Raw genomic sequence first — 19,574 nt, forward strand, 5'->3', positions numbered from 1 at the left:
GAAATTTAGGTCAATCACAATTTTAGTTCATACTTCAATAGAATTCTAAGCAAAGGATACAACCTTATAGACTATTACCATAATAAAGATGAAATGATTCCGCTGAATTTCCAAGCACCCCCATGATTGACATCCTTGCACACGCTTCTATATTTATAAGAAAGATTTATGTTTTTCCATCTTGTCTCACTTAAATGTTGTATTCAGTTAAATGTGTGCAATGTCATGAAAATAACGAAAATTATATCCATAGTTAGTTTAAGGGATTAAGTGAGGCAGCGGGCAGGTCGATTTCCTCAAGAACAACAAGCGGCTCATGGAAACCATTACACACGTTTCTGGACAACCTTTTGCACGTGAGCATGTGCAGGAAAAGAGAGCGGATAGGAAAACTTATGCAAAAAACACTGTTAACACACTGATTAATGTTCAGAGAATGAAAGCATTACTGACTTTTTTAAATGTTGACAGATGGTAAATAATTTTACACAGATGTTAGCAGTGATCACAGATCATCTTCCTCGCTTGCCTCTCCAAATAAACAGCCTTTTCTGCTGCTTACCAGGCGGTGCAACCCAGTCCTGCTGAGAGTGGATGCTCAAAGAATCTTGCTGCAAAAGGCTGAATGTCATCCTCTCTCTCACCTGCCTATAGCCAGACCCTAAACCCATCATTTTGAAGTCCAGAATTAATACAGGTTTCAGGATCCGGACAGACAAAGTAATGTTCTAACATTTGTTTTCGGTACAGATGACACAAATCCAGGCCTTGTTTTACCTTTTTACAATTTTGGTTATAGAACAGGAAACACAAATTCAGCCCAATTTCTTGTCTTCTGTTCTTACTGACAAAACTAATTTGTCACTCAAAGTTTAGTTTTCATTGTTGGTCGGATCCTCAGTGCCCCTTCCCTCTGATTGGTTAGTGTACTCAATCAATTATATGTGTGCTATACTGCTGGTTCTAGCCTTCCTTGTTGCCTTTAGATAGTGCAGTTTTAAGAAAAATGCATCATGATTTAATGTTAGTGTATTTCGTATCCCGATACACTAACCCCTTATAGCACCCCTTATACCAAATAAATTAGAGTCAGTCTATTGGAGGGATGGAGAAAAAGAGTGTTAAGTTCCAAAGGCTGGCACACACATGGAACTCTGCATGCTGGGAGTTTATTGTAGTGTGTTTTTAAATTAATATTTACTAAAAGCACTGTACAGATCATAGGTACAGATGCAGATAGTTGAAATGTTTGGTGATTACCATGCCTACAGGCTCTAAACTCTCTCTTTGGCTCCCTCTGCAGTTCAGCAATGGTCAGTTGAGTTGAGCTGTTTCATTAAAGTGGTGGACAATGAATCAGAATGTAAATGATACCCCAGTAAGCCATTACATTAAAACTAGTGTACAGTATACACAACATGTCTGTCAGTTGTTTCTTTTACATTGTCCATGCTTACCACCAACAAACACTTTGCACCCTGCAATTGGTCAATGGTCTGTATATATAGAGAGCTTTTCTATTCTAGATGACCACTCAAAGTGCTTTACAGTACAGGTTATTGCCATTCACCCACTCACAGACACATTCATACAGTGCATCTATGGGCAGCACTTTTTCTTTTCAGTATAATAGTAAATGAGAGTCTTATCATTTCCTGTTATATATTGATATCACTTGCCCCATGTGTCTGTTGGCTGTTTTATATCCTGTCATTGTTTAGTTTTTCTGCTTTTGTGACTGTCTGACCCGCCCTGAGGTGTTTCACCTGAGTGCAACCATCCCTGCCTCACTTGTCTCCTTCTTGGTCAGTTCAGCTCCCAGGTATTCCCTTGTGCTGCTTTTCTCTTCCTAGGGACTGAACAAAGCTTAGGGTGTAGGGGTTAGTACAAATTTGTTTTTTTTTCTATAGTAAAACAAACAAAACAGACAGTAGTTTTTTCCCCTCTCAGATGCAAACAACTAAATGTATTGAGTATTTCAGTCCTTTAGATCACAATATTGCAGATCACACTAATGTGATATGATGGTATCAAGTCAAAGTAAACACAATATAGCTCATTATCCTCCTAAAACATTTAGGAGCAGCTGATATCTTATGAAATCAACAGGTCTTTTACTTACTGGGATAATTGTTTTAGTGGTTTTACAATAAATACATATGGCTATCATCTTGAGAGAGTAACACAAACTAAAAAATAACATTGAGACAGAACTTACATCAAAATGCAAAACTACTATTTACATTAAGAGACACTAAACTTCAAAATAAAACAGGAAACGTTCAACCACATACACAACATGAATCCAGAACACAAGGAAAACAAGATAGTGTCCACAAACCAAAAAGGCCAAACAACAGAAGCTCAGGTCCAATAGTCTTTCAGTAGTTCATAGACTTCAGGGCCCAGAATCATGACACTAATAAGTTTCAGTTTTATCGCTTTTGTTGAGTTTATACTTGACATCCACATGTCTACTTACTACAGAGAGTTGTAAGTAAAAAATAGAATAAATTTAAATATATATAATTGTGTTCAGTTGTTATTGTGAGTGTGTCGAATCAGTTATATGGTCATACAGACTGAAGATATTCTATTGTAGCTAGTTGTGGACTGTAATATGGAAAGGTGAGTGTAACATTAAAAACTTACTTGAAACAAATAATCCAACAGTGCTGCAATAAATCCTCCTTCATGAATGTTGTAATGTTCAGTTTTTTAAATATGTTATTTTATTGTTGATAAAACATGCTAGGCTAAAAAAAATTCTGCCTCCAGTTCTTCAGCTAAGTTAGGTTTAACACACCCAGGGGCCCTTCTTTTACTTTTAGTTTATTTTTATTTAAATACTGTATTTCCATGACGATTTAAAATGTGATCCAGTTGACCTCTGGCCTTGCCTGAAACATCTGGACAACCTCCCTGGCTGTCACAGTGAACTGTCCCCATCCCATTCCCGGATGTCCTTCACTTCTATTTGCTTAGAGTGTAACTTACTGTGGAGGTCAGCAGTCTTTTGGGAGTCTGTATCCTGGACAGACTCAGGAAGCTGGCAGGAAGCTGGCAGACCATGGAAAGGAAAAGCACATGGAGAGAAGAATAGGTGATAGTTCACATTGACCCTAACGGCTGTGATCCATTTATCCTACTCTTTCAAATGGGGTACTTACACAGATTATTGCTCAATATGAATTGCACATCATTCTTTTCTCAAGAGATGGCTGAAAACATACACAGGGTTATCTGTTGAGGTAACAGTTTTCAATCAACATAGTGAAAGGGACGTATTGCTCTTTTAATACAAAAGATGAGCTGAAAAGATGGTACTACCGTCTGAGCTTCAACAGTGGGTGCTGGCAATGCTGTTATTCTCAAAATGAAGGGTCAAGATGATCCACTCTTTGACAAGCAAGAGGTAAGACAAGGCAGAATGAGCATAGTACTGTAGCACAGGGGGTGTGCTAGCTGACTGAACTGCTCGGGCAGACAATAAACAAGCAGACGATTCTGAGCACAGGATTTGCAGGTTGGGTTCCGCATGTTACAAACAGACTGAAAGGACAAGCAAGAAGAAAAACTGGTTGAAGATTTGTGTCACAACTTCAGCCAGATCTTAATAGTTTCATTGTCTGTTTTCTTATTTTTTGCATCACTAACTCTCATGTCATTTCAGATGTCAGCCACTCCCCTCTGCTCTGCATCACGTCGTCACACGGATCCCATTACCTGCCCCACCCCCAGACTCACCTGCTTTCCATTAGTCATTAGTCACCCAGTATATCTACCAGCTCATTTCCCTTGTTCTCTGCCAGATCGTCTAGTGTGTTAGTGCCTAGCCTTCCAGCGTTATCCCTGCTTTATCTGTTTTGATCTCATCTCTGACCTGCTTTCTGGACCCTGGATTCCCTTTTGCCTGCTCCTTATCTGATTTGTTTGCTACCTGACTGACTACCTGGCTTTTGACCCCCGGATCGTTCCAATAAACCTGAACTCTTGTCTTTCCCTAAACCTGCTCCAGTGTCGTGCTTTTGGGTTCACGTCTGCCATTTTGCGCACCCTGACAATTTGGCCAAAACATCATTAAATGGAATGATGTTCTGGCAGATAAGTGGTGATTGAACCAGTACACCTTATCTGTTATGAGTGATAAGATGTTCCAGCAGTTCAACAAGCTATTTGTAGCAACAGTTGGAATCTCAAAATGACAAAATTGAAAGTGAAAGCCCACCAAAGCATCAAGAACACTGGGTCCATACCAGATCCAAACTGAATTAGTGGCGGAGATGGCTGCATGTGACAGGTTTACATTCAATATCCTTATAGGTCATCTCCATCTTCCTTATTGCAGCTTAGCTTGTAGTTTTTCGTATCATTTTCATTTCTGGAGGATGTCTGGAGAATTTGGTCCGTAATTTGCCTTTCACACATGCACAAAGCAGCAGCAGATTCTCTGCTCAGACGTGTACACAACAACACAGAAATCTATGGAGCATTCTGGTGAGGGGTGGTGGAGCAGACTGAGGCAGGATGTAACCGCTGTGGAGATCAGGTGTTTTTGTTTACAGCACATCAGCGTCAGGCCTTATCACTCAAAGCTCTCTTGACATCTTCATCTTTGTCATTGATTTGTCTTTTTATTTATTGTTTATTGTGACAACACCCCGCTCCCGCTCGGACATTTGCATTCACACACACGGTCCCTCCAGAGAATGTCCAGAGGATCTCTGAAATTCAGTGCATGTCTGAAAGCAGCTTTAAGTGCAGCACCTTAACCAAATGAAAAGAGAACGCCGAGAGTTCTCTACCACTTTATGATAAGAGGTCCGTCTTGGACACAAAAAAATCAAACATTACAAAAAGGGGGATTCACTGGAAAACAAGAGGAAAACCTGCAGCGCTAATGAGTTGAGAGGCCAACAGCAGAGTATGATACCACTTCTTACACACACACACACACACACACACACATCCCCTCTCCTCTCTTCCTGTTTTCTCTCTTCTTCCTTTTCTCTCTGATGCAACACCACTGCTGATGACAGTTACTAACTGAACCAACTGTTTTCTTTACAAATTATATTGGCCGATGACATTGCATGTGTTTACAAGACTGCCAGATAAAACCTGTGTTTAAGGTATACAGTCTGACAAGCTCCACAATCAGTAATGAGAAAAACCCCAAACCCCAAAAATATAGCAGGTAATTAATTTATGAGAGAAACTATTATAATCTACATATAGCCCTGCTTGAGTATATAATACAATACAAACTGTGAACAATTGTATTGGTTGTGATTTGTGAGTATGAGCCATATGAATCAAATTGACATGATATCCTCCCCAGATAGTTAAGTCAATTCAAGTCTAAGTTCAGTCTGTGTTTTAACATTATTGCCATTCTTAAATGTATGCTGAAAGAGTTATCACCTGCACCAAGGGAGTTACCTTTTCACCCCCTTTATGCAATGTTTTTGCTTTGTCCATAAAAGTCCAGATTTGACCATTCCCTCACTCTCTTTTAATTTGTCTCTCAAAAGTCCCCAAAATTTATGGACATAAGGTATTCACTGAAGTATTTTTTTTATTACTTAAAGGCATTTTGTTAATAATATTTCTGTTAAAGTTAGCTGAGAGAAGTAAGAGTTTGTGTAATTGCACTCATTCTTAACTGACACCCAAACATTTTCTCAGATTGGCTCTGTGTTACTATGGGTCTGGTATTACATAAATTACAATTTTAATTGTAGTAGAATCTCATTACCCACCATTCTTCCACCATCATTCATTCATTGCCCACAACCAAAAATCAGCATCTTATCTGCAAGTCTGAATGCTGACTGTGTTTAAAATGTCTATCTGTTGGATAAAACCAACAGGTCGGGCCTCTTCATAAATGTTCTCAGGGTTCACAGTATATGAGAAATGTTAACACAGAGAACAATAGAAGTTAGTGTCGTTGGTTTCAAAGTCCAGTGAATCACAAGGTCTCTTTTTCCTGTTGCACTCTCTTTTTCTGCTGACCGTAGCAGGTGCCCTGGAAGTCCCCACATACACACAACTGTGCACACAAACACACAGCTCTTGGTGTCCCCTCTCATAAATGCAGAAATCTAGTCCTCATACTCAGGAGTGTGAAGAGAGAAATGGCCACTGACAGGGTCCATGCTGCTTTACCTGACCCTCCCAGTCAGAATGAAGAGGACAACAGAGAAGAGGAGAAAGTGTTTGGAAATATTTTTGCAGAGTTAGAATCTGTGGACTTGCCCCTAGGAACAACCTTAAGGTAAACTCAAACTCACTTGGGACACTTTTTAACTGGTGACCAAGATTGATGGTGGAGTCATTGATCTGATTTACAAAGTGAGTAATGTAAAATGTGGATTGAACTTAACAACAAGTTCATGAGCATCGATGGATATTTGCACGCAATGTATTTGAAGATATAGTTCACCCAAAAATGAATATTCACTAATTATCTACTCACCAAACAGCATCATTTACACTATGTTTTTAGTCTAAATGCCCACCTCCTCCGGAGCCTCGTTCGTGCATGGATCACAGATCCACATAGTGTAAATGCACTCGTTTTGAGTCGAATTTGAATGCCGGGGCTTACAGACACTTGGATGACACCACAGGAGCAGTATGGAGGCATTTTATCTTTTTTTTCTGTTGTTTTTATACGTTTGAAAAAGTGGTTAACATTTACTTCAATTGTATTGGATTTGGCTTCAACGCTGTTTACACCTGAGACTCCAAAAGTGTTTTGTGGACTCACAACACTTTACCCACCCCTCCATTGGCATAGTGGTGAGTAAATAATGAGTGAATATTTATTTTTGGGTGAACTATCCCCTGAACTAAACCCTTCAAATAGAAAAAGAAATTAGCTTTATGAGCAGCAGCAGGTATCGATTTGCAGTCTGATATTAAAATCTGCAAGGCTGAGTGTGGATGTGTGTGTTACAATATTCTATAAATCTATACTTTGACTTACTGATGTCATTGTGTAGCCTAATTAATATATTAGATTATAAAAGACACTAAAACTGAGTATCAGTCAAAGCACTTATTTCATCAAAGATGCAAATACTGCATTGTTTGTTAGCAGGTCTCATTTCAATAATATAAATTCTATATATATAAATTCTATACATTTATAATAATATAAATATAAATATTTTTTTATGGACTTGTACTTTTTTATTTAGTTTCAACAGAAAAATTAAAAGACAAAAAAAGGCACATACACAAGTCATACAAAGAAATATATATGTACATTAACATGCCCCATGTATATAAAAAATATATAATTTAAATAACATCAATCAATAAATCAATCAATCAAATTTTATTTTTATAGCCCATATTCACAAATCACAATTTGTCTCATAGGGCTTTAACAAGGTGTGACATTCTCTGCCCTTAACCCTCAACAAGAGTAAGGAAAAACAAAACAACAAAAAAACTTGTAGTATATAAATAGTAATAATTCAAATTATGTATTTCGCCAATCAACAACATCTAGCATGTTTGTTTTTTTTATGTTGGCGACATTATAGTTCAGGTGAAGGTCTGATGTGTGGAAACAAAGTTGCTGTCATACAGGTGACACGTGTAGAGCGCCCCCTACAGACCAGATGTCGCACTGGCCTGTGCTCCGCTGCAGCTGCAGCCACAATACACACATAACAATCATGGCGGAGAATGAAACCCTGGAGTGTATAACGGAGCACGAGCGGATTCTACAGGAAATAGAGAGCACCGACACGGCTTGTGTTGGTCCCACTCTTCGGTAGGAATCCACGGCTCCTCAGAGAGCACCTCGACACTATAATATCTGTGTGTGTGCTGTCATCACTGACATTATCAGACCTTTTGTCCATGAGCTAGCTTAGCTAACCTAGCCACCGGCAGGCTAACGGTCTTCGCTATCAGGCTGTATGGGGTTGAAATGAGCCGTCAGCCTAGCTGGCATGCTAGCTAACAGGCTAACGGCTAACACCGAGCAGCATTTCTACCAGTTAAAAGCAGCTCTTATAAATCTGAGTGTGGGGGTTTTCCACCTCCAGTGTTCTTAATGACGGCTGGGGACCTGTCAAAAAATGTAAACATCATTTGTGGGTGTGGCTGTGGGACTTTTCATCTCACTGATGTTGACTGCTAACTATTCCCGGGTTGTCGTTCAACAAAAATAGAAAGTAACGCTACTGACATCCCTGTGTTTCATGGCAGATGAGTCATGGTGACCCCACTAGTGTTGTGTTGTCTGTTTGTCAAAGAGCTTGATGACGGTCTAACTGGATGAGGAACTACTCAGGCTAACCTTCTCTAGCAATGCTGCATCATAAGCAGGTGCCAAGCTAGCTTCCAATGCCATAGGGAACGACATTCATTCAACAAATGAATATTAATGAAGTGACTTCAGGTGAATGTCTGCAGCTCTGTCACACACTGTGAATCACACACCGTGACACAGGCTGTACTGGACCTTCAGCATACCCGGGGCTAATCGGTGGCTTTCTGCTCTGAAGGTACGCACCTCTGGCTGCCTGTTTCATTTCCGTAATTCCTTTATGATATTATCAACACACAAGTCACTTTTTAAAAGCATGTTATCATGGTTTCAGTCAGGACTTTTACCTTCATCGGCTCCTTAACATACTTGGACAAATTTGAGAGCAGAACCTAGAAACCACCTTAACACCAACGTTTCTCAAAGCTTTCTGATTTTTGCTTAAATTTCACGACCAAAGACTCCATTCTTCTGTGTCCTCAATGCAAGTGAGGTCACAGAAGTGTCGTCCACTGTGACCTGGCCCCTGTGCTCCTCTCTCCTGGATGGTGACTAACACTGCTTTCCAGACAGCTTACAAGTCAAGATTGTCTTCACCTCCTGCTAGAAAAAGTACAAGGGACCACCACTCAGCTTAGGTTCCTACCCTCAGCTTAGTTTAATGGCATATTTAAGGATATTTGCCTGTATTCAATGAAAATTATAGAGTATGGTGTAGTAAACATGTTCGTGTAAATTTATGTCAAAATATTATGTCATTGATATTAAGTTAAAATCTCTACTTTATTTATGCCGGCTGTGCAAGGAGGCTTCAGTGCTCAGTTCAATTGTCACATTATGATGTCTGCTTTGTCCCAAAGGAGCACATTTGCTCCTAAGCTCCTTAAATTCAGAAACTTTTGGGGCACAATGTACATTATTCAAATAATATATATTTTCTTACCAGACAATACAAGACATATACAAGCAGAGGGTTTTTTTTATTTTGTTTTGAAGTTCACTAGGTTTTTGACTTTTTCTGTTTCAAGATGTTTGGCACTGATTCAGAGTCCTTTAGTATTATATATCTGCTATTGTCCAGAAGTTATACTTATGATATTTATATCTTGATTAAACAGCCTGTGACATATTCACTTGACGACTAGTTAATCTCATGAACTTGAACTCTTGATCTAAATACTGAAGGTCGTTGTTCAGACATTTCAAGTTTACATTACTGATATGATATGTTATTTCAACTAATGAGAGTAACACTCATTCAGATAAAAATGAGAAACTGCTGCCAAATGTTTTCTGCACAGATTTGTTAATGATTATTATTGTTGAACCTCAGTGAACATGTCTAGCTTTACAACCTCAGTGTCTGAACTTGATAGTAAATTCACTTTGACATTCACTTTTTTTCAAAAGGGCCTGCTCAGTCTGTTTAGACACAGGATTTTACTGGTCCAGTGGCTTTTGTAAGCAGGTCATCTGGCTCACTTTGGGCTCAGTCAGCTGCAGCATAGTTACAGTGATGGCGTCATTATCATAGTTGTGTTGGGTTACATTTTGCAATATGAGTCATGTTATTCACACATAATAAATACATTTTACAGCTCACACACATCTATTTTTAGTCCCAAATGCAGGTGAAACAGTTGAGCTGTGCAACACTTTAGCCATGTTATCTGTGGATACCTGGAATGCTTGGAGGTCACAAATTGGAAATTTTAACTTGACTTCCAAGTAGTCTGGAATGCAGCATGACACATGGGTGGTTAAAAGAAGAAGTTGTAAAAGCTATCAAAATTTATTGTCTGATAAAAATGTATCTGGGGGTTGGTGGTATGACTAACAGACTTTTCACATATTGGACGGTGTCATGTTAAAGCATTGTAACCCACAGGCCACTTAAACTGGCTGAAGTTTCTTCTTGTCCTGGCAGGAAGCAGGACCACAGTGATCTATTTGTTTCAACAAGCACCTGCTCTCAATTATTAATAGCATGAAAGAGGAAGCTCATAAGGCAGCATGATAACTCATAACTAATGATGACTGGACTGCATGGATGGGCTTCTGTCCAGTTTGCATGTGCTGTGCTGGGCATTATATCAGGTCTAATGCACCGCTTCAGTTCTGTGAGGAGCTCTTTAGTAGTTAGTTATTGAAGACAAACATAATTCAGTCCAAGTTTACTATTGTAAGGATTTGCTGCTTATCTTTATGTCATATACTAAACTGAATATCTTTGTTTAACAGGTTAAGCAAACTAAAGCATTTTTAATATTTTTTTTACACATTGTAGATTAAATTAACTTTGGGGAAAAAAAGATATATCATTAATGAAAGTGAAACAAATGTTTAACCCTAAACGGGATTCAGAATGAAAGTAAACATTTGATGAGGTGAGGAAACATCTGATTTGTTTAACAAAATACCTCCTGCTTTGTTGTCTTGACTACTGCAATGCTGGGGCTCACCAGTACCCTGTCTCCTTCAGCTTGTGAGTGCATTATTGCCCCCCACTGATCTGGAGTGTGGACTATGCTCTACTCTCTGTCACCTAGACTTGCTCTCAGGTACCAAACTCTGGCACGGTTTGGTTTAATGTGAGTTGGTCTGTACTAATGTAATCAGATTGGCTCTGAATCCACATTATATTTTACTATTTTACTATTTTACTATAACAAATTCACATGCTCTATTAAGATGGACATTTTATCTTATCTAATATGTTAACAACAGAACAGAACAGCCAGCAGAGTTCACTTCACAGCACTGATTAAAAACCAACAGCACAGGTACGCTCTGGGATTATACATTTTTACAATGTAATGTTGCCTTGTCAGCAGCACTGTCACTGAAATTACTCTGTGCTCAGACTTCTGATTCTCCACGCTGGCGTTGATTGTTTTCTACTGTTTCTTTTTGGGACCCAGAACTACGTCCCCTACTCCTATTGTTTCTATGTGGCCTGAAGATTTTGTGTCACGTGACACATGCTGGAGCTGGAAATTCCCTGCATCACAGCGACTCCTCTTTTGTTAGCATAGATGTACATTTTCCACAGTGGCATCACCAATTGTCCCCCAGTACGATGCAGCTGTGCACCTCTTCACTTTTGCCAGTGGTGGCCTCTACCTCCTCTATATGCTGTAGTTCCTCCACAGTCTATTCAGGCTCATTTAATACACTTACAATATAGTTTTCCTCCATATCTTCCATGCCTTATAGTTGTTCTAACTGGTTGATTTTTATCAGGATGTTTTGATTCCACTGCCCCTCCCTCGATCATACAAAAATGCGAAAGTACATGTTGTAGTTCTAGCACACGGCAAGGGAGCTTGCAGAAGTCCACGATAATGTAACATTTGTCATCTGGCAGAAAAGGATCAAGTATATCTCGGTCCAGTCAACACAGTGGGAATTAAAACATTGCTCATCTTCAAATAGTATTGATATTGTAACAATACAAAGCAGGTTGAAAGTAGGTGAAGTTCCTGTTTAAGGGAATTGCACAGAAAAGGAACTGCACCAGATGAACAAATGCCAGGTTCACCAGCTGTCTCTGCTTCCTCTCTCCAGGTCATTCTGACGTCTGATTTCATTGTGTATTTGAATCCATGTGATTTGAATGGCGGTTGCCTGCACGTGAATATTTACATTCACTTGATTTGGTTGGCGAGTACCCGTGCTACTGTTTTAAAAGTTGAGCTTTTACTTCTTCATTCAGCACAAGTAAAGCAAAGCCACAGAATTACAATGCAGTTTGGCAACTCAAGGCATTGCCCCATTTGAAGTGAATGAGCAATGTTTCCGTTGAGGCCTCCAACATGTGTGAGCGTCCGTCAATACTGCTTGCAGCTTTAATCCAACCTTGATCTTTTACAAAAGTAATTAAATTATTAAAGCCTTTGTTTTACACTTTGTGTGAGACTATGATGAAATGCACAGTTTATTTTAAGAACATGGCAATAGTATCGTGATCATTGTTACTCTTTAAATGACAGAAACTAGCAATGTTCCCTAATTAACAGTTCAAATGTTAACAGACAATAAGTATTTTCAGTTAAAAGTAAAAGAATCATAATAGTATTTAACTATTTTGCTCAATGAAGCAACAGTGCAAAACAACAAGTATGGGATGGTCTATGTTTTTGAGGCTTGTAAAAACTTTTGGACCATGGCAGGATAAATTAGACTATGGAGGCTGCCACAGTCTAGTTGTGTGATGATGTCTTCTGTTGTTTATACTGCCTATAAATAATCCCTTGATAAAAAACGTTGTTGGTATTGTTTTACTGTGACGCAGACACTCGTCCATTCTAAATACAACAATTTGAGCTGGTCCTTTAACTGTTGCTGGTTGGTAAATGTTGGCTATTGCACAGAAAAAACAGAATCTAATACTGTTCCAGTGTATTAAAATGTATAGGCACTTTTAATAATAAGAGCCCATGTGTTATCCTGTTTTAGTGAAAGTAGATATGACGTCATAAAGCCAAATATCAGTGTCAGAGATGTTCAGAATCACAAAATTACAATGTTTACAGCATTATGAATTTAGCATTTCACTCCTGGCTTCACCAGATGGAGCTGTTACTCCAGGAGAAATGAATGGTGATGTCAGTACTGTAGGCCATGGGCTCATAGAATTTGTCAGTTGGACATATCAAGGCTGTTTATTGCAGCTGAGGAACCTCCATCATGCAAAGTGACATAGATAAGATAAGATAAAAAAAGAGGAGTGACTCCTTGTCATTGAGACAGTTATTCTGAAAGTTGTTCTCTGTAATTGTCTATTATTCCTTTTCTTCTATCCCTATTCATCACCTCTTTTGTGTCTTTCAGGTCTATTTACGATGACCAGCCCCATGCCCACAAGCGCTTCATGGAAAAGCTGGATGCCAGGATAAGGAACCATGACCGAGAAATTGAGAAAATGTGCAATTTCCACCACCAAGGCTTTGTGGACGCCATCACAGAGCTCCTCAAAGTCCGCACTGATGCAGAGAAGCTGATGGTAAGATAGATTACTGTAGTGAAGTTTACAATATCTCAGTTACAACTGATAACAGGGCCGTTTGATCTGTATCTCACATTATCTGCTAAATCTATGTAAATGCAGAAGCCATGTCAACTCGAACCAGCTATTCACTAGATTGTCAAAAGAACCACATTATGACATTATACACATATTATTAGTTAGTACAGCATTTGAGTTAAATTGTCATTATTACAGCTTGTGTGCATTCACATTTGACAAGGTCAGAAGGTCATCCTCTTGGTTATCATCTTGGCTTACTTAAGTTACCTAGGAGCTCAATGAATAAAGGCACACAACTACGAAGAAAGATTTGGTAAATTTAAGAAAATATGAGTGTTTTTTTCTGGTGACAGAGCTTAAATATGACGGTTAAACAACGGTCACTAGTCTCTCTCTTCTCTTGGACCGTCCTCTAAGTCTGGTTCTGTTAGAGGTTTCTTCCTATTTAAAGGGAGTTTGTTATTCTCTCCACAGTTAGCAATGGGAACCCTCATAATGGGAACTGTTGGTTTTTTTCATAATATTGTAAGGTTTCCACCTCGACATAATGTATGTTTTGATACATTATGCAAATAAAATTGAATTGATTGATCAGTGTTGATATTGTGGTCTCAGTGGACAGTGAGAAGTGTAAACATATGTTTAAACTGCAGTGGTTCAGTGGACGTCTGCTGAGTAGGCAGTCCATATGTGGCATAGGACGCATTTGTGTTAGCCAAGCTAAAGAACGTGGCCACATGTGTCCCAGACCACCTCCGAATGTGGTTTTAGTGATCGGATCTCAGGACGTGTTCAGGAGACTTTTCTCAACTTGCTTAAAATTTTGACTATCTCCACCAGAATCAGAAACACAAGCTATCTCTGTAGCTTAACGTTTTTGCAGAAGTGCTCGTCAAATCAAACATAATCAAATTTTATGTGTATAACCCATATTCACAAATCCCAATTGGCTTCATAGGGCTTAACAAGGTGCAACATCCTCTGCCCTCAATTCTCGACTAGACTGAGGAAAAACGTTTTAATGTCCGCTGCACCATAACCATGTCACATTTCCCAAAGGTCCTTGGTCTTACCCAGCATTATGTTTTAGGTAACAGTCTTAGTTAAGTTTCTAGCCATGTCACTTCACTCTTGCTCTGGTGCCGTACCCTTGCAGGATGAAGTAAGACATAGTGATTATATAGTTATACCATTTCATTTGAAAGCTTCACTGTTGAAAGAATTGTCATCGAAAAGCCGACTGGTCAATTGGGTCATGGCTCTCAGCCGTGCGTCAAGAGCCGAGAGTTCAAAAATCCCCGGCCAGAATCGACAAGTTTGTCACTGAATCTGTGAGAAAGAGCCTGTCACAAGCCATTAAACCCCATGAAAGGCCCAGTGCACTAGCAACGGGTTCAGGTCCCCATCGCCTGGTTAATCTGAATTGTCCTGCCTTTGTTCTTGACCCTTCATGGACAATGAGCTGATTACAAGGCTGAGCAGCTGCACCGAGGGAAGTAGAGAGGGAAAAGAGAGGACATGGAGAGGGGGAGCAGACAGAGTGAGGAAGAACAGATAGACATGTGACAGCATGTATGGATAAAGCAAAACAAAGGTATTCATACATTCTAAAATAGGATTTGACTATCAACAGAAAACGTGACTTACCAACCATACCAATATGTGAAGATTTGCATCAACTCCACTGTAGGCTATTTCCACACTTACATTTTCGTTTTAAGCTTTTAGCTGTGTATCAGAATTAGTCTTTGGATTAATTACCCTTGAAACACACTTAAATACACTTTGGATAAGGTGCTTTCTTCACTTACATTATTAAAATGTTACGGTAAACATTCACATTAAATCAAACTTAACCTTATATATACAAATATATACATTTTTCTATTTAGCATTTTTTAAATCCTCACAAATATGTTTCATTATGAGAAACAACTGAGTAACTTCCAAAAACAGACCAAATGGACTCTGTAGTTTATAAGAAATGTTGCTCACCCCAGGGCATTTGTTTGGGACCATTACAAGTTGCAGACTGAGCCAGTGGAGCTTGATCTGCAACATAAGATGTTTGTTGATAATAGGAAAAATAAAGTATATCCCCAGGCTTATACTATAAGGTCTTGATAAAATAAGTAAGTCGTGTGAAATTTAAAAATATAGGAGGCAATAATAGAGGAAAAAGAGTGAAAGGAAAATTGTGTTAAACTGATGATTGTTTTTGTTTTCAAAGGGTCAAGTGACAGACACTAATCGAAGACTACAAGAAGCTGGGAGGGAGGTAAGTCTGCGTACGCCTGAATGCATGAATGTGCAGAAGCTTTTTATTGTGCTGTCGGGACATATGCATGCTCGTTAAATGAAAAGACAGTCGTGCGTCAAACATGACCTTGTTTGACCCAGTAGTTAACAGTGGTGGCCTCTTTCTCATTGTCTCCTTCCACTGTGTGTTCCTTCCCTCAGGTGACAGCTCAGACACAGGAGGTGATCTGCTGTCGGATCCAGCAGAGGAACATGGCCACGACTGTTGAGAAGCTCCAGCTCTGTATACCAGGTACCGCTGCTGCCTCTGTGTCAATATGATGGTCACTAATGCACTTAATACCATCATCTATACAGCTTGTCCTCTGAGGTTCGCAAACCCCAGCTGACATTTGGCGAGAATCGGGGTACACCCTATCCACTCCATCACGGGGCTTACATATAGAGACAACAAACATCAGCATTTCCCACAGAATTGATTCACCCATGGCAGTAACAGGGTGCATGTGCAAGAAGATCACTCTCCACATTCCAATTGACAGGCACACAGACTGAACGGCAAAGGATAAGTTACTGTTTGTGTGGACAGTAACAACCATAGTGTGACAACGCGAGCAAGGGGAATGTGAATGGTCGTTTTTCTCTGTACAGTATATTGAGTCTGCGCTGCGCTGGCGACCTGTCCATGGTGTACTCTGCCTCTCGCCCAATCTCAGCTGGGATTGGCTCCAGCTCTCCCTCCACCCTGACAGGATAAGGGTGTAGATAATGTATTGATGGATTTACTTTGGTTACAGATTTGTTGTTTAGGAGCCAAACTGAATAAAAAGCTTGAACCAAAAAAAGCCTTCTACTCATCCACTTTCACATGTTCTCTTCTTTTGCAGTGCTAGAAATGTACAGCAAACTGAAGGAGCAGCTGGAAACCAAAAGGTAACAACAAATTAGAATAAGAATAGTTGGTACCTAATTTCATAATCGATTAGTCAGGTCTGTTATTATACATGGTACACACTGTGGCAACGTCTCCTGAGGTGGGGTTAGTAAACTAGCCAATGCTGTGCCTTGTGTTGCTCATGTGACAATGCTGTCTCCTCTCTGGACAAAAGCTTGGAAAAGTGGCGGAGGCAAAGACTGCTAATGATACAGCAGAGACAAGTCGTCAAAAGTGTGGAAACACTTGTTGGAGACATTTTTCTTTGGTCTTACTGGCGGATCATAAACAGCTTTAAAGTTCATACTGCAGTGATGTGCTGCTGTGGCCTGGGAAATCAGCTTGTCGCTGGTTTTCTATGAGGCTTTAATGTTAACTTTTTCCACACTTTTGACAACTGTTGCTTCCCCAGCTTAATTAGGAAAGACAAAGAAACAGTGGTCGAGAGACCCATAAACTAAATGAAGAGTGAAAGCCAATAGTGAACACAAACCGCTGAAACCCTGAGCCATCTTCCTACCACATAATCTACCTCTTCGACGTGTTTTGTTGCCCAAGTCGATTGTCGCATGTCATGTTATGCCCTTGTTGTGTCAATAGGTGGCAGTAATTAGCTGTGAATTCACTAGAGACCAGAGTCACCAAGTACAGAGCCACTCTGGCTCATAAAGCAAATAACTACTGAAAAGAATTAATCTACCATGTTTAGTCATTGAAAATCTTTCCTTGTGTTATTTTGTTTGGTTATTTTTTCCACTCAAACACACTCACACACACACGGGTGGAAACAATGCCCTGCTTACATGCTGGTGCATAAGGTAGCGATTGATTGTGAAATTCTGGGCTGATGTACAGTAAATGTTAAAAATAACAATTTGTTTATTACCCTGCACACCAACATAGCTGTGCAATAGGGGTATTGTTTTCACTCCTGTGTGTGTGTGTGTGTGTGTGTGTGTGTGTGTGTGTGTGTGTGTGTGTGTGTGTGTGTGTGTGTGTGTGTGTGTGTGTGTGTGTGTGTGTGTGTGTGTGTGTGTGTGTGTGTGTGTGTGTGTGTGTGTGTGTGTGTGCATGGACAAAATAATTCAACAACTCGAGGAAAACTATTTACCAAATTTAGTCGGTATAATATGTGAGAGCAAATGGGCAGATGATTCAATTTAAGAGATGAGATGATATTAAACAATCTAATAATAGATAATCTAACGCTAATGTTGGTTAGACTGTGATTTCACATCAGATGATTTCATTTGATAAGCAACGTCATGAAGAAGTCACTATGAAGTCAGAAAATGAAAAAGCAGTGTCATACATATAGAAGACACCGACGGAGAGGACAGTTTGTGATAAGGGCTGACGGCGGTGTCTGTTTGTTGTAAATAAAATCAAGTTATTTCCGCAGCAGAGGTAATACAGTGCATCCGGAAAGTATTCACAGCGCTTCAATTTTTTATAAATTTTAAACAAACTTTTTTCACTTTGTCATTATGGGGTATTGTGTGTAGAATTCTGAGGAAAAAAATGAATTCAATCTATTTTGGAATAAGGCTGTAACATAACAAAATGTGGGAAAAGTGAAGCACTATGAATACTTTCCGGATGCACTGTACGTCACTTCCTGCCTATACTGCACCCGGTTACTACACCTCTCCAACTCCTGCTGTGTTGTGCATTTGTGAAAAACACACTGGTTTGGAATTTGAATGTCGGGGCTCACGGACACTATAGAAGTATAGCAAATACACATAATCAAATAGTTTTCATTTACAACCCTATTCTCAGTGCTTCTCTAATCTGTCATAATCGGATCAAATGTGAAACAGAACCACAGAGGGCAGTGAAAGATTGCTTTTACAGCTAAGGTGTTGAAATACATTTAAGTTAATAGTAGTGTTAATGAAAGAATTAAACAACTAATAATATGTGGGGCAGCTGTGACTGAGGGGGTAGAGCGGCCGTCCTCTTACCAGAAGGTTGGCGGTTCAATCCCAGTCTTCCCTATCTTCATGCCGAAGGGTCCTTGGGCAAGATACAAGTGCTGCCATAGATGCACTGTATGAATGTGTGTGTGAATGGGTGAATGGCATAACCTGCACTGTAAAGCCTTTTGAGTGGTCAGCAACACTAGTTTTTTCAACATTTTTTTTCGCTCCAAAGTCACTAAAATCTTTGCTCATTATGGGAACTGTTGGGTTTCTCTACAATTTTTAAGGCCTTGACCTTACTATGTAAAGTGCCTTGAGATAATGTATGTTATGATTTGGTGCTATACAAATACAATTTAATTTAATACAATTTAATTTAATACAATTTAATTTAATACAATTTAATACAATTTAATTTAATACAATTTAATTTAATACAGTTTAATTGAATGCAATTTATTTTAATCAAACATCTTATTAAACCAGTATTCATGATGCAGGTTTCCACTAGCTTTTCAACTCTTCCACTGCTCTGCGGGTTTGATTGAACTTTATTCTTACCCCCACAAACTTGATGTTTGGCCACATTTACATGCCTGTCTGTATAAAGAGGAGAGGAGAGTTCACTTTAGACAGGAAAATAATTACCCTTTCTTGTTCATTAGTGTGTACCAAAGGAAAAGGCCATTCACTGGCAGGACAATTGACCCTCAGTGTGCCCTTGTTTAGAACAAGGCCCCCTCACTTCAGCTCTGTCACAGCCAGTTAGACCATGCTGGCCACCCTGTGGGATCTGTGTGCATGAAGGGTACTTTTAGCAGTAATGACATGGCTTATACACTGTTACCATGTATTGGAATGAGTTTGTATTGCTCAAATGCACATTTTTTGAACTGTATGTGCTGATGCCCAGGTCACATTCTATACAATTATCTGCCACTTGCAGCCTTTGTGTCCTCTGTCCTGGTGCCATGCACTCTGACAAACCTTTTCACTGTACAGTTTATGAGTCTGTCTTCTGTTCATGTGTATGCAACACATTTTACACACTCACCGACCAATTAGATCCCTTCACAGCCTGCCTACCAGCCTAACGATGGGAGCTCAGCACACTGACCCAAAGCTGAACCCTCG

General features: G+C 39.5%; 1 protein-coding gene across 8 annotated transcripts in view; it reads left to right on the forward strand.

Annotated features, from left to right (window-relative positions):
- The first annotated feature begins 6,119 nt into the window (after positions 1-6,119).
- The window catches only part of exoc6 (exocyst complex component 6), a 53,332-nt gene continuing 39,877 nt past the window's right edge, over positions 6,120-19,574 (forward strand). For 5 of the 8 annotated variants that reach the window (XR_007032305.1, XM_035145208.2, XM_035145209.2 and 2 more), the window contains exons 1-5: positions 6,120-6,280; positions 13,127-13,298; positions 15,553-15,600; positions 15,783-15,873; positions 16,469-16,514. Coding sequence is in view for 7 of the 8 variants with exons in the window: in XM_035145208.2 (XP_035001099.1) it covers positions 6,141-6,280; positions 13,127-13,298; positions 15,553-15,600; positions 15,783-15,873; positions 16,469-16,514 (497 nt within the window). In the remaining variant the exon portion in view is untranslated. Of the gene's footprint in view, positions 6,281-7,645; positions 7,793-13,126; positions 13,299-15,552; positions 15,601-15,782; positions 15,874-16,468; positions 16,515-19,574 lie in introns of those variants that run through there. The other 3 variants (XM_035145211.2, XM_035145213.2, XM_035145214.2) reach the window with 1 other exon arrangement.

Source organism: Hippoglossus stenolepis, chromosome 21 (genome assembly GCF_022539355.2).
Source record: "Hippoglossus stenolepis isolate QCI-W04-F060 chromosome 21, HSTE1.2, whole genome shotgun sequence".
NCBI classification, from domain to species: Eukaryota; Metazoa; Chordata; class Actinopteri; order Pleuronectiformes; family Pleuronectidae; genus Hippoglossus; species Hippoglossus stenolepis.